Source organism: Saccopteryx bilineata, chromosome 6 (genome assembly GCF_036850765.1).
Source record: "Saccopteryx bilineata isolate mSacBil1 chromosome 6, mSacBil1_pri_phased_curated, whole genome shotgun sequence".
NCBI classification, from domain to species: Eukaryota; Metazoa; Chordata; class Mammalia; order Chiroptera; family Emballonuridae; genus Saccopteryx; species Saccopteryx bilineata.
This window is the reverse complement of record NC_089495.1, coordinates 51,864,613-51,878,088: the sequence shown is the minus strand read 5'-3', so window position 1 is coordinate 51,878,088 and position 13,476 is coordinate 51,864,613. Positions and strand designations below refer to the sequence as shown.

The 13,476-nt window shown below is 41.7% G+C and overlaps 1 protein-coding gene across 1 annotated transcript in view; it reads left to right on the top strand.

Moving 5' to 3' along the window:
* Positions 1–390: 390 nt before the first annotated feature.
* RAP2A (RAP2A, member of RAS oncogene family) overlaps positions 391–13,476 on the top strand; it is a 44,231-nt gene continuing 31,145 nt past the window's right edge. The window contains exon 1 of the mRNA XM_066235646.1: positions 391–979. Coding sequence (XP_066091743.1) covers positions 666–979 — 314 coding nt within the window. The 5' untranslated portion in view covers positions 391–665. The remainder of the gene's footprint in view (positions 980–13,476) is intronic.

The window sequence follows — 13,476 nt, the reverse complement described above, 5'->3', positions numbered from 1 at the left end:
CAGTACGCAGACCCTGAGGTTCGACGCGGAGCGCGGGCTGGGGTGTTTTTGGGTAGCTAAGGTGGTTGTTTAAGCGCGGGGCGGAAGCTTCGGCGCGCAGAGCCTACCGGGAGCGCGCGCGACTGGTCGCCTAGGCGACGGGGAAGCAGGGGTGGGGCTGCACCTCCTGGGCCCCACCCCCGGCAGCTCTGCGGCTAGAGCTCCGGCTCGGGCGCGCGCTAAGAAGTCAGGGAAAGCGGCGGGGGCGGTAGCTGGCGGGGAGTTGGGCGTGGAGGCCCAAGGGGAGGGGAGAGGAGGGGAGGGGCTAGGGAGGAAGGGAGGGGCTGGGAGAGGAGGGGCGGGGCTGGGAGAGGAGGGGCTGGGCGGGGAAGGGCGGGGAGGGGTGGGAGGGCAGCACTGCGGGCCAGCGGCTCGCGCGGCGCCCGCAGCTCCCACTCGCTGCTCGCCCTCAGTGCTCGCCGGCGCCGGTCGGTCCGATTTGCAACCCGGCTTGGCCCATGCCCGCTGCTCCCTCCGCGGGCGCCCGGGGGGCCGCAGCGGCTGTAAGGTGGGAGCGGCCGCGTAAGGCGGCGAGGTGGGCCGCCGGGGCAGGGTCTGGAGACGCAGCGCGGCGGGTGTAGGTCTATGTCGCGGGCGGCGGTGGCGGCGACGGCCGCGGAGGGACGATGCGCGAGTACAAAGTGGTGGTGCTGGGCTCGGGCGGGGTCGGCAAATCCGCCCTGACCGTGCAGTTTGTGACCGGCACCTTCATCGAGAAATACGACCCCACCATCGAAGACTTCTACCGCAAGGAGATCGAGGTGGACTCTTCGCCGTCGGTGCTGGAGATCCTGGACACGGCGGGCACTGAGCAGTTCGCGTCCATGCGGGACCTGTACATCAAGAACGGCCAGGGCTTCATCCTTGTCTACAGTCTCGTCAACCAGCAGAGCTTCCAGGACATCAAGCCCATGCGGGACCAGATTATCCGGGTGAAGCGGTGAGAGGGCCGGTGAGAGGGCCGGTGAGAGGGCCGGGGCGCGGACAGGGGGCTTCGCTGTGCAGCCGGGAAGCCACCGTCCCGGGGCCAGGTCTCCCTCCCCCGTGTTCTGGGGTGGCCGTGGGCAGAGGGAGCTGTCTGTGGAGATGCCTCAGGAATCTTATGCTTTATAATATTTTTTCTTTTTACCATCACCGCCATCATCATCTTAAATCTCAAATTTGAGTGCTTTGTTTCACAACTCAAATTTGGCATCCTGTGACCCACAGCACAGCTCTTTGTCTCTTGGATATTATTAGTAGCGCTTGTGCAGAACCCCAAAGGAAACAAAGTTTAAAACTTGCTGGGGGGTTGAGGGGGTTGTTTTGTGATGATGGTAAGAGAGCAGCTGTGCAAGTATAGTGGAGACGTTTCAGACTGAACAACAACAAAAATCTACCTTTGCAATAATTGACAGCAAAAATTGCTCACAATTTTTACAGTGTACATACTGTAAAAATGTCAAGTCGAGAGGAAGGAGACCTTGCTCATCTCATAAAAGATTGAATGGTGCCAAGGCGGTTTAAAAAATGAACTCTTCAATTAAGAACGAAACTTTCAAGATAGATTATCAAATTATTTGAAGACATCATAACAGCTCAGTAGGGCTGAGCGAGTGTTTAGCATGTAGGAGATCAAATATGCCATTCACTCTGAAGAATATGGCTTAACTTTTAAAAATATCTTACTGCCTTATCCCCCTCAAAAAAGGAGGAGAGGAGGCATTTCTGGAAACAGAACAGAAGTTTCTTTAGAGCCATAACTTAAGTATATTATCTAATGTAAAGTTAATGCAGCTAAGCTCTTCCTTAATATAACTCCTTTCTAAAATACGTATTTTGGAAATATGGCTGGTAGTTGAAATGGTTTAAAATGTTTGTTTTCTCTTACATTGACTTAGTGTATTTTCTTTATTTCAGGCATTAGAAGTGTAATATCTTAGTTCAAAGATTTAGCAAGTTTTTCTAATTACTGTTTAATTATATTTTGTTTTGCCTGGTTATAATTAGTTAATAATTGCTAATAAGTTTGATTTATTGTCACTTCTTTTTCTCACATAATTCTATCTATAGCTCAAAACTGGAGGACATTTACAAAAAGATAGTTGTAGGAGTACAGTAGATACAATCACATATGAGTCAGGCTGAGTCTACTGAGAAAGAGCAAGGACGAAGTCAGTGTACTCAGGAAGTGCTCAAAAACTCATCAGGTATGGATTTTTAATGCAACATACGAGCTCAAAGGAGAGATCCTCTCCCGAAGACCACCCCCCCCCATTAACTCTAAGACTATATATACTGTAATAGCTAAACTAAAACTTTCTGTATTATGCTAAATTTCAAACTAGAATAAAGTGGATATTTTCATGGCCTCAGCTGCTGTTCTAAGATACGAATCTGGTAGGCTTTGGCCAAGTAACTTGGTTAGAGAATTGTCCCTATCCCCCAAGGTTGTGGGTTTGATTCCACTCAGAGCACATACATAATCAATCATTGAATCCATAAGTAAATGGAACAACAAATTGTGATTTCTCTCTCACTGAGATGTTTCTTTCTCTTTCCCTCCCCCTCCCTCTCCCACTAAAATCAAATAAAATAAGAGTCTGGTAGCTTTTTACTTCATTCTTGTTTAATAATGCATTTTATTTACACCACTGTATCTAAAATATTATTCAACCTGCAAAGATAAAAAGTAAAATACCATTCAACATGCAATCAATATTAAAAATGTATTGATGTATTCTACCTTCTTTTTCATGCTAGATTTTCAAAATTCATTGTGTAACTTACAGAACATTACAATTTAGACTAGCCATATTTTAAGTGCTCAATCACTAGCCACATGTGGCTACTGGTTGCCATATTGTAGCGCACAGGTCTAAGGTGTACATATTTTTGGGAAAATGCTTGCATCTCTAAGCTTCAGTTTCCCTATCTATTACAGTATAACATGCACCCTTAAGAGTCTTTCTTAAATGAGATATTTAAACCTGAACAAAGAAATTGCTCCAAAATTCCACTTTTTTATCACTTGATAAAAAAAGGAGGCAGAGAGACACTCCCGCATGCGCCCAGAGGAGTGCCCATCTGGGGCTGATGTTTTGCCCATCTATGACCACTGCTCCATTGCTTGGCAACTGAGCTATTTTAGCGCCTGAGGTGAGGCCGTGGATCCATCCTCAGCGCCAGGGCCAACTTGCTCATTCAAGTCATAGCTTCGGGAGGGGAAGAGGGGGGAATTAGAGAAGCAGATGGTCGCTTGTGTGTGCCCTGACCTGGAATTGAACTCATGTCTTCCACACGCCAGATAATACACTACCACTGACCCAACTGGCCAGGGCCAGTTCTTTTATTAATAACTTTGTCACCCCACCTTCTTTAAATTTTATCCTTAATATAAATGTGATATTATAGGAAATAAATCTGTGATTGCATTTTGAAATGAATGACTTAGTGTAGACAAGACGAGGCTAAAAAGCAATTAGGATTAAAATAATTTTTAAAAAGATTTTGTTGATGTTTTCTTAAAATACTTTTCCTTATTAAGGGCAGGGAAAGGGACATTTAACTTCAGATCCAATACTAGTGTATGGCCAAACAGTGAAGTGGAGCTTTTCGTTGAATTGTTATTTATGAATGTTTTGCTTTTAAAAAATATAAAACAGGTCAGTACTCTTCTACATATTTAGAGATGCACAGATGTATGCATATGTACACAACCTTTTGTCAAAGCCAAGTGGACCAACTGAAAATGACTATTCATAGCTTTCTTTTTCTCTGGATGAGATCACACAAGAAAGAGTGATAGGATACAGGAAAATGTTTCAAGCGAAAGAAAACTAGAATTCTTTCTGATTTCATAACTGCTTTTCTCATTCTACTCAGAGTAAGCCCTGGTCCTGACTTGAAGTATCTTGGAACAGGCATGTTGTTCTTAGGATAAAGCCCAGGAATCTTCAACATGATCTTCCCAGGCAGACTCTTGGCTCCCTGCTTTTGTAACCTCAGTTCTTGCAACACTCTTCATCCCTTAGATTGCAACACCCAGACCTTCTTTTAGTCTTTTCAAAGTTTCTATCTCTGGGCTTTTCTTCTATCTGTGGAAATCTACCTTTTGCAGAATTAATTCCTCCTCTTTTGCCCCTGCTCAGAGGACTTCCCCCTCAGGGAAGCTTTCCTCCTCCCCTGCTGAGTTAACTCCTTCCTATCTTCTCACTCTGGATTAACTGCTTGTTTCACCTCTATCTCAACCAGTGACAACCTGTGTGCTTCCTTCTTGTAGCCGTCATTCATGACAGCTTTATTTGTGTGATGTTTTACATACACTTGATCCTTAGACTCGAACCCCATGTGGCTAGCACAACTGCTGGTACATAGCAAACAAGAAAATATGTCGAAAAAACTAGTGTTTAGAAAGAAAAGTACTTTCACTGTCCTTTGACCTCAGTTTCCCCAAACATTTTTATTTTATAGATGGAGGTAATACTTCTTTTTTTTTTTTTTTTTTTGTATTTTTCTGAAGCTGGAAACGGGGAGAGACAGTCAGACAGACTCCCGCATGCGCCCGACCGGGATCCACCTGGCACGCCCACCAGGGGGCGATGCTCTGCCCCTCCGGGGCGTCGCTCTGTCGTGACCAGAGCCACTCTAGCGCCTGGGGCAGAGACCAAGGAGCCATCCCCAGCGCCCGGGCCATCTTTGCTCCAATGGAGCCTTAGCTGCGGGAGGGGAAGAGAGAGACAGAGAGGAAGGAGAGGGGGAGGGGTGGAGAAGCAGATGGGCGCTTCTCCTGTGTGCCCTGGCCCGGAATCGAACCCGGGACTTCTGCACACCAGGCTGACGCTCTACCACTGAGCCAACCGGCCAGGGCCAGAGGTAATACTTCTTTAAAGCTCATTTTGGCCTGACCAGATGGTGGCGCAGTGGGCAGAGCATTGACCTGCAATGCTGAGGTCGCTGGTTTGAATCCCTGGTCAAGGCACATACGAGAAGCAACTATGAGTCGCTTCCTGCTCCTGCTTTTCTCGCTAAAATCAATAAATAAAATCTTTTTTAAAAAGCTCATTTTGTAAATGAAGTAGATGATCTTCCTTCAGCTCTAACATTCAAGTTCTTATATCCAGTTAGGGCAACAGGGGAAGAGACACAATTTAATGTGAATCTTTAAAAAAAATCAGGATCACAAATGGCATGGGAAATGGCATTGACTATGTTTGTTAGCTGTTAAATAGACCAAGTTGGCTAAATCTGAAATTTATATAGAAGTGTGAGATGAGGTAAGGCTTAAAAATATTAAGTTAAATGATAGGAGGTTGAAGACTTTGAACTTGATCTTAGTAGTCAAAGACCATGATTGATCAAAGTTGTCATAGAAATAGTAATATGGTAGTGATATGATATATGGCTTAGTGGCAATAGACCAGAGACAAAGGGGGAGTAGTTGTGAAATAGTGTGATAATCTAGTTTCCATATGAAGTATAAAGATTCTGGGCCCTGGCCGGTTGGCTCAGTGGTAGAGCATCAGTCTGGTGTGTGGATGTCCTGTGTTCAATTCCCAGGCAGGGTACACAGGAGAGGTGACAGTCTGCAATCTGCTTCTCCACAGCTCCCCCTCCCTTTTCTCTCTCTCTCCCTCTCTCCTCCTCTCCCTCTCTTTCTCTCTTTCTCTCTCCTTCTCCTTCCTGCAGCCATGGCTCATTTGGTTCAAGCTAGTTGGCCTTAGGTACTGAAGATGGCTTCCTGGCCTTCGCCTCAGGTGCTAAAGGAATGGCATGGTTGCTGAATAATCAATGGCTCCAGATGGGCATAGCATCGCCCCCTCCTGGCTTATTGGGTGGATCTCGATTGGGTGCGTGTGGGTGCGGGTGCATGCAGAGTCTCTCTGCCCCCCCTCACAAATAATAATAATAGTAATAATAAAAAAAGATTCTGAATTAGCGTGGTGGCTGTAGAAACAAAGGAAAGAATGGATGCAAATAATGTAAAGCAGTGGTCCCCAACCTTTTTTGGGCCACGTACCGGTTTAATGTCAGAAAATATTTTCACAGACCGGCCTTTAGGATGGGATGGATAAATGTATCACGTGACCGAGACAAGCGTCAAGAGTGAGTCTTAGACAGATGTAACAGAGGGAATCTGGTCATTTTTAAAAAATAAAACATCGTCAGACTTAAATATAAATAAAGTGGAAATAATGTAAGTTATTATTTCTCTGCGAACCGGTACCAAATGGCCCACGAACCGGTACCGGTCCACGGCCCGGGGGTTGGGGACCACTGTTGTAAACAATGAATTAATCAAACTGAATTGGAGAGGAAGAGGGAAAGGTCAAAAGTAACCTTGACATTTTGAAAATAAGTGAATAGAATTATGGAGGAATAGTTGGAGGAGATTATTTTAAGTTTTGGAGATGGTAACCTTCCAGATAGCTGCATCTAATAAGTAATTAGAATATTTAAGGAAAGCCTGAAAGTTGATGTATGAATATAAAGACTCAGGATGAGCTGTGTAGTTCTTATTTGCAGAGGGGATAAAATCTGTTCCGGTAAAGTGTAGAGACAGAAATGAATGGATATGGCCAGAAATAGATATTAGAAATGAAAATAGCCAAGGATATGGCCCTGGCCGGTTGGCTCCATAGTAGAGCATCAACCCAGCGTGTGGATGTACTGAGTTCGATTTCTGATCAGGGCACATAGGAGAAGGGCCCATCTGCTTCTCCACCCTTTCCCCTGTCTCTCTCTTCCCCTCCTGCAGCCAAGGCTCCATTGGAGCAGAGTTGCCCCAAGCGCCGAGAATCACTCCATGGTCTCCACCTCAGGTGCTGGAATAGATCCGGTTGCAACAGAGTAACGCCCCAAACGGGCATAGCATTGCCCCCTAGTGGGCTAGCCAGGTAGATCCCAGACCGATGCATGCAGGAGTCTGTCTCTCTGCCTCCCCCGTTCTCACTTCAGAAAAATACACACACACAAAAACGCCAAGGATAGAAATTGAGAGTTTTTGTTGTTGTTGTTGTTTTTCAAACTGACTCAGCAAGTCAAGTTTATTAATCCACATTCTGTTTTTTTTGTGTTTTTTTTTGTATTTTTCTGAAGCTGGAAACGGGGAGAGACAGTGAGACAGACTCCCGCATGCGCCCCACTGGGATCCACCCGGCACGCCCACCAGGGCAATGCTCTGCCCCTCCGGGGCGTCGCTCTGTTGCGACCAGAGCCACTCTAGCGCCTGGGGCAGAGGCCAAGGAGCCATCCCCAGCGCCCGGGCTATCTTTGCTCCAATGGAGCCTTGGCTGCGGGAGGGGAAGAGAGAGACAGAGAGAAAGGAGGGGGGGTGGAGAAGCAAATGGGCGCTCCTCCTATGTGCCCTGGCCGGGAATCGAACCCGGGTCCCCCGCATGCCAGGCTGACGCTCTACCGCTGAGCCAACCGGCCAGGGCCAGAACTTGAGAGTTTTAAGGTATATAGAGACTGAATACTTCTCAATGACTAGAAGTACTCGTGGGGCATTTTAAGACTGGGGAAACGGTTGGAAAAGGTGCTGGATATACACTACCAAAAGTGAGTAAGCTACTATTTTTTTTATTATTAATATTTCTATATTATTTAAGCAATCACTTTCAAATGGCAAAAATAATTGTTTATACTTTTTTCTCTTCACAATAATTAGCCAGATTACCAACTGCTACACATAAATCTTGATCCATAACAAATTGGTTCTGTGAGCCAAAACCAGGGAATAAAAGTAAGTGAACTTTTGTAGTCTGCCACAGTTCCTTCCTCCACAAACACCTCCTTTCCCAATTTGATACCTCCAGTAACCAAAATTATAATCAAAATCTGGGCCTCCAAGGTACAGAGCCTAATTGCCATGAGTCGTTTTATAACCCAAAGTTTTTTCTGAAAGGGAAACTTATTTATAAAAAATTTATATTGATTTTTAGAGAGAGAGGAGAAGGGAAGAAACATTGATTTGTTGTTCCACTTATTGATGCATTCATTGGTTGATTCTTGTATATTCCCTGACCAGGGTCAACCTGCAACCTTGGTATATAAGGATAACTTTAACCAACTGAGCTACCCAGGCAGGGCAAGGGAAACTTGTTTTTGCTGCATTATAAAATTAGTATGGATTCTTGCTGTATTGGCCAAGAGTTTGCTTAAAGGCTTTTAATCACGTAAAAAAAAATAGAAAACTGGATAAAGGAGATGGGGCACATATACACCATGGTATACTATTCAGCTAGAAGAAATGATGACATCGGATCACTTACAGCAGAATGGTGGAATCTTGATAACATTATGCGGAGTGAAATAAGTGAAACAGAAAAAAACAAGAACTGCAAGATTCCATACATTGGTGGGACATAAAAACGAGACTAAGAGACATGGACAGGAGTGGGGTGGTTACGGGGGGGGGGTGGGGAGGGAAGGAGAGAGAGGGGGAGGGGGAGGGGGTACTGGATAGAGAGTGGATAGAGGGTGACGGAGGACGATCTCTCTTTGGGTGATGGGTATGCAATAGAACTAAATGACAAGATGACCTGAAAATGTTTTCTTTGAATATATGTACCCTGATTTATTGATGTCACTCCATTAAAATAAAAATTTATTTATAAAAACAAAAACAAAAAACAGAACATTACAATATAGTTTTCTTACCATCCCAGGATTGGAATTTCTTTTTTTTCCGTTGATTTGAAAGAGAGAAGCATCTACTCGTTTTTCCACTTAGTTGATCCATTTAGTTATGTACACATTGATTGCTTCTCCGTGTGCCCCGACTGGGGATCAGTCCACGGCCTCTCAGCGCACTGGGCTGATGCTTATCCACTGAGCCACCCAGCCGTGGCCAGGAATTCTTTTAAGTTCGCTTTGCTGTTGGAGTAGATGATCATCCTTCAGCTCTAACATTCTGAGTACTTCTGTCTAGTTGGTTTCATGAGGAAAGAGGTAAAATTTAATATCAACCTACAGAACCAGCAGCCTATTATCTGCAATCTTGTCTAGCTAAGATTTAGTGATAATTGTATCAATAAAATCTATAATCAGAGGAATCATTATGATTTTTTTATGGGAGAGGGGACAAAAATAATTTAAATAGCCAGCTAACATTTCTACTACACTCAGACAAAACATATCAACTGTCCCTACGTATTGATAAATCCTGACAAGAATAAATGAGTGATTTGAAAGGTGACTGACCACTGAATGAGAAAATTCAGGCCACCAGGCAAGTGGATAATTGTTGACTTTCTAGCTCTCCTTTAGGAAGAAGTTGGGTAATTAACAGGTAAACACTAAGGAAGAGATGGAGGAACTGAAAATAGAGGGTACAACCAGAGGAAGTGCCAACAAAGTTGGCAGTAATTTAATTTCTGTGTACTATCTACTGCGAAATTATTATATATACGGTACATTAAAATGATTATACATTTATACACATTTTTAAGCTATGATTTTTACATAAAACCACATTTCATATTTAATTTAAGGATTTTTTTTCTAAGACAGTTTTTATTTTACACAGTTTTTCTCTTAGCCATTGTCTTCAGACCCTCAGTCTCTGGGGAAGGATGTGTAATTCTACTCTAGGATTTCCTTTCCTTCTGTTTCAACTTTGCCCTGTTACCTGCTTCTCCATATGTTCTTACCTACTGTTTTCTTATGTACTTATATTTTTCTGGCCTATGGTATAAAAAAGTTTGTAAGTTCTTTACATTGTTTTTGGGAAAATATTTGAGCGTGTAGAGTAGACTTTCAAATGTGATCAAACTGGGGAACACAAAATAGTTACAAAAGTAAAAATTAGAGATAGTATTTCTGTAGCAAATGTGTCATGAAGTTTTAATAGTATGCAGAAATATGACATAAATACTTGCTTTTTTATTTTTTTGTTGCTTTGACAGTTGTGGTAGTTCATTATATTAAAAATTATTCTCAGCCTGACAGGGAAAAGTTTCTAACATACCTTTATGCTTTACCAGATCAAACTGAGTCTTTTAGTAGAATAACATCAATAATAGTAATGCTATGATTTTAGACACCTGCATTTTAGTATAATGTATAAGTAAAATATAAATATATTGCTAAAGCTTATGGTTATAAAATTTTCAGTTGCTAAGAGTTTAATATATATATTTTTATAGAGAGACAGAGACAGAGAGGGACAAATGGGGACAGAGAGGCTGGAAGGGAGAGAGATGAGAAGCATCAATTCTTTGTTGCAGAATCTTAGTTGTTCATTGATTGCTTTCTCCTGTGTGCCTTTAACAAAGGGCTCCAGCAGAGCGAGTGACCCCTTGCTCAAACCAGCGACCTTTGGTCTCAAGCCAGCAACCATGGGATCATGTCTATGATCCCACACTCAAGCTGGCAACTTTGTGCTCAAGCCAGATGAGCTTGTGCTTAAGCTGGCAACCTTGGAGTTCAAACCTGGGTCCCTCAGCATCCCAGGCTGATGCTGTGCCACTGCCTGGTCAGTCTAACATGGTATATATTAAACATAATATTTGAATAGATTTATCTTTAGACTCCTAAAACATTGAAACCTTTAAAATATCAGACCCAATATAACAGTCCAACTATTTTGCCTTTAATCTTGTGGGAAAACTCTAATACACCTTTTAAACTTTATTTTAATAAATTTCAGTTTAAATTTAGGGTCACTGCTGTGGAATAAGATTTTTTTTTAAGCCTCTGGGTCAGAATAAGGTTATCGGGTACTTGAATCACATATCAACAGCATATTAAAATCATGGTTTGGAAAGTCCAGAAACAAACCAACAGCTAGAATTCTTTGGAAGTTTGATGAGTGGTTACTTAATGTTGGAAATATACTTACCACACATGGTTGAAAACTATCTGAATAAGCTACTTAAAATAGATTAGAGCATGTAAATTAAATATACTTGTAAATTAAATATTCTTTTTTTACTCAAAATACTAAATGTAATCAGTGGCACAATAGGATGGGTGGGGGTTTTTTGTTTTGTTTTTTATTTTCTCTAATGTTCTTAAATATGTTTTTTGTTTTGCTATGCTTAACATGTTAAGATTTGAAAACATACCAAAATTGATATTGTAGGTAGAAATACAGTGATTTATCATTTTTATAGGTTATAAATTTTTATTTTTTGACACTGAGATTAGTTGACATATAACATTGAATTAGTTTTAGATTTTTTCAATTTTTTTCAAGAGTAACATTATAAAATTTTACTTAAAACATTTAGAAGTGTTATTCTCATAAAACATAATGATTTTATGTATATATTACCAAGTGATTAGCAAAACAATTTTAGTTAGGGTCCATCATTCCACATAGTTACAATTTGTTTTTGTGTGATGAGAACTTTTATGATCTACTGCCTTAGCAACTTTCAGATATGCATTTCAGTATGGTTAACTATAGTCACCATGGTATATATTACATTCTTAGTAGTTATTTCTCTTATAACTGGAAGTTTCTAGTTTTTGACCACTTCAACCACTCTTCCTTACTCTCCCTCCGCCAGCCACCCTCCCCATCCCTAGGCCTGGCCTCTGCCAACCATTAATTTAGTCTCTTTTTAAGTTCAGTTTGGTGTTTTTTTTTTCCAGGTTCCACACTTAAGTGAAATCGTACAGTATTTGTCTTTTTCTTTCTGACTTATTTCATGTAGCATATTACCCTCAAGGTCCATCTATGTTGTCATGTATGTCAGGATTTCCTTCTTTTTATGGCTGAATAATATTCGTGTATGTGTGTGTGTGTGTGTGTGTGTGTGTGTGTGTGTATCTCCCTGCATCCACCAGTGGACACTTGGTTGTTTCCATATCTTGGCTATTATAAATAATGCTGCAGTGAACCTGGGGTGCAAATATCTTTTTTGAGACAGTGCTTTTGTTTTCTTTGGATAAACACCCAGAAGGGGAATTGCTTGATCATATGGTAGTTCTATTTTTAATTTTTCGAGGAACCTCTATACTGTTTTCCATGGTAGCTGCAGCAGTTACATTTCCACTAGGGATTCTACCCACCCTTTTTTTCACATCCTTGCCAGCACTTATTTCTTGTCTTTTTGAAATAGCCATTTTTAATAGGTGTGAGGTGATACCTCATTGAAATTTGGATTTGAATTCATATCCTTGATGATTAGGGGTGTTGAGCGACTTTCTGTGTACCTGTTGACCATTTATCTTCTTTGGAAAAAGGGTTCTTTATATACTTTGGATATTAACCCCTTATCAGATACCTGGTTTGTAAATACTATCTCTCATACCATAGATTGTCTTTTCATTTTGTTGAAGGTTTCCTTTGCTTTACAGAAACTTTTTGATGTAGTTCCACTTATTTAATTTTGCCTTTTTTTTTTCTTTTGGTGTCAGATCCAAAAAAATTGCCAAGACTGATATCATGGAGCTTATGTTCTTCTAGGAGTTTTATGGTTTTAGGTCTTTTTTTCTTTCTTTCTTTTAATTTAGTGAGAGGAGGGGAGGCAGAGACAGACTCATGCATGTGCCCTGACCAGGATCTCTCCCCATCTGGGATGTTGCTCCATTGCTAAGCAAACAAGCTCTTCTTAGTGCCTAAGGCAGAGGCCATGGCATCATCCTCAGCACCCAGAGCCAACTTGCTCCAATTGAGCTATGGCTGCAGGAGCAGGAGAAAATGACAGAGAGAGAAAAGCGAGAGGAGGAGGAGGGGTGGACAAGCAGATGGGTTCTTCTCCTGTGTGCCCTGACCAGAAGTTGAACCTGGGACATCCATATGCCAGACCGATGCTCTACCACTGAGCCAACTGGCCAAAGTGATTTCAGGTCTTTCATTCAAGTCTTTAACCCGCTTTGAGTTGATTACTGTGCATGGTGTAAGAAAGTGATCCAGTTTCATTTTTTTGCATGTGGCTGTCTAGTCCCATCATCATTTTGAAGAGATGGTATTTTCCCCATTGTATATGCTTGGCTCCTTTGTCATAAATAACTTAATTATATGTTATGGGCTTATTTTCATGTTCTCTGTTTTATTTCCGTGATATATATATCTGATTCTATGTGAATACCATACTGTTTTGATTACTATAGCTTTGTAATATAGTTTGAAATCAGGAAACATGAGGTCTCCAGCGTTGTTCTCCTTTCTCAAGATTGCTTTGGCTGTTCATTGTCTTTTATAGTTTTATACAAATTTTAGGATTGATTGTTCTATTTCTGTGAAAAATGGTGTTGGAATTTTGATAGGGACTGCATTGAATATGTAGATTGGTTTGTGTAGTATGGACCTTTTGACAATATTGATTCTTCCAATCAATGAGCACAAAATATCTTTCCATTTATTTGGGTCTTAAGTTTCTTTCAGAAATGTTTTATAATTTTTCTTTTTTAATTGTTATCTGTAAAACAATATTGATAAAGTAGCTCATCTCTTTGTCTATTTCTATGCAGTCACTTAGCAATGGCTTTCATATTTTCTCTTTT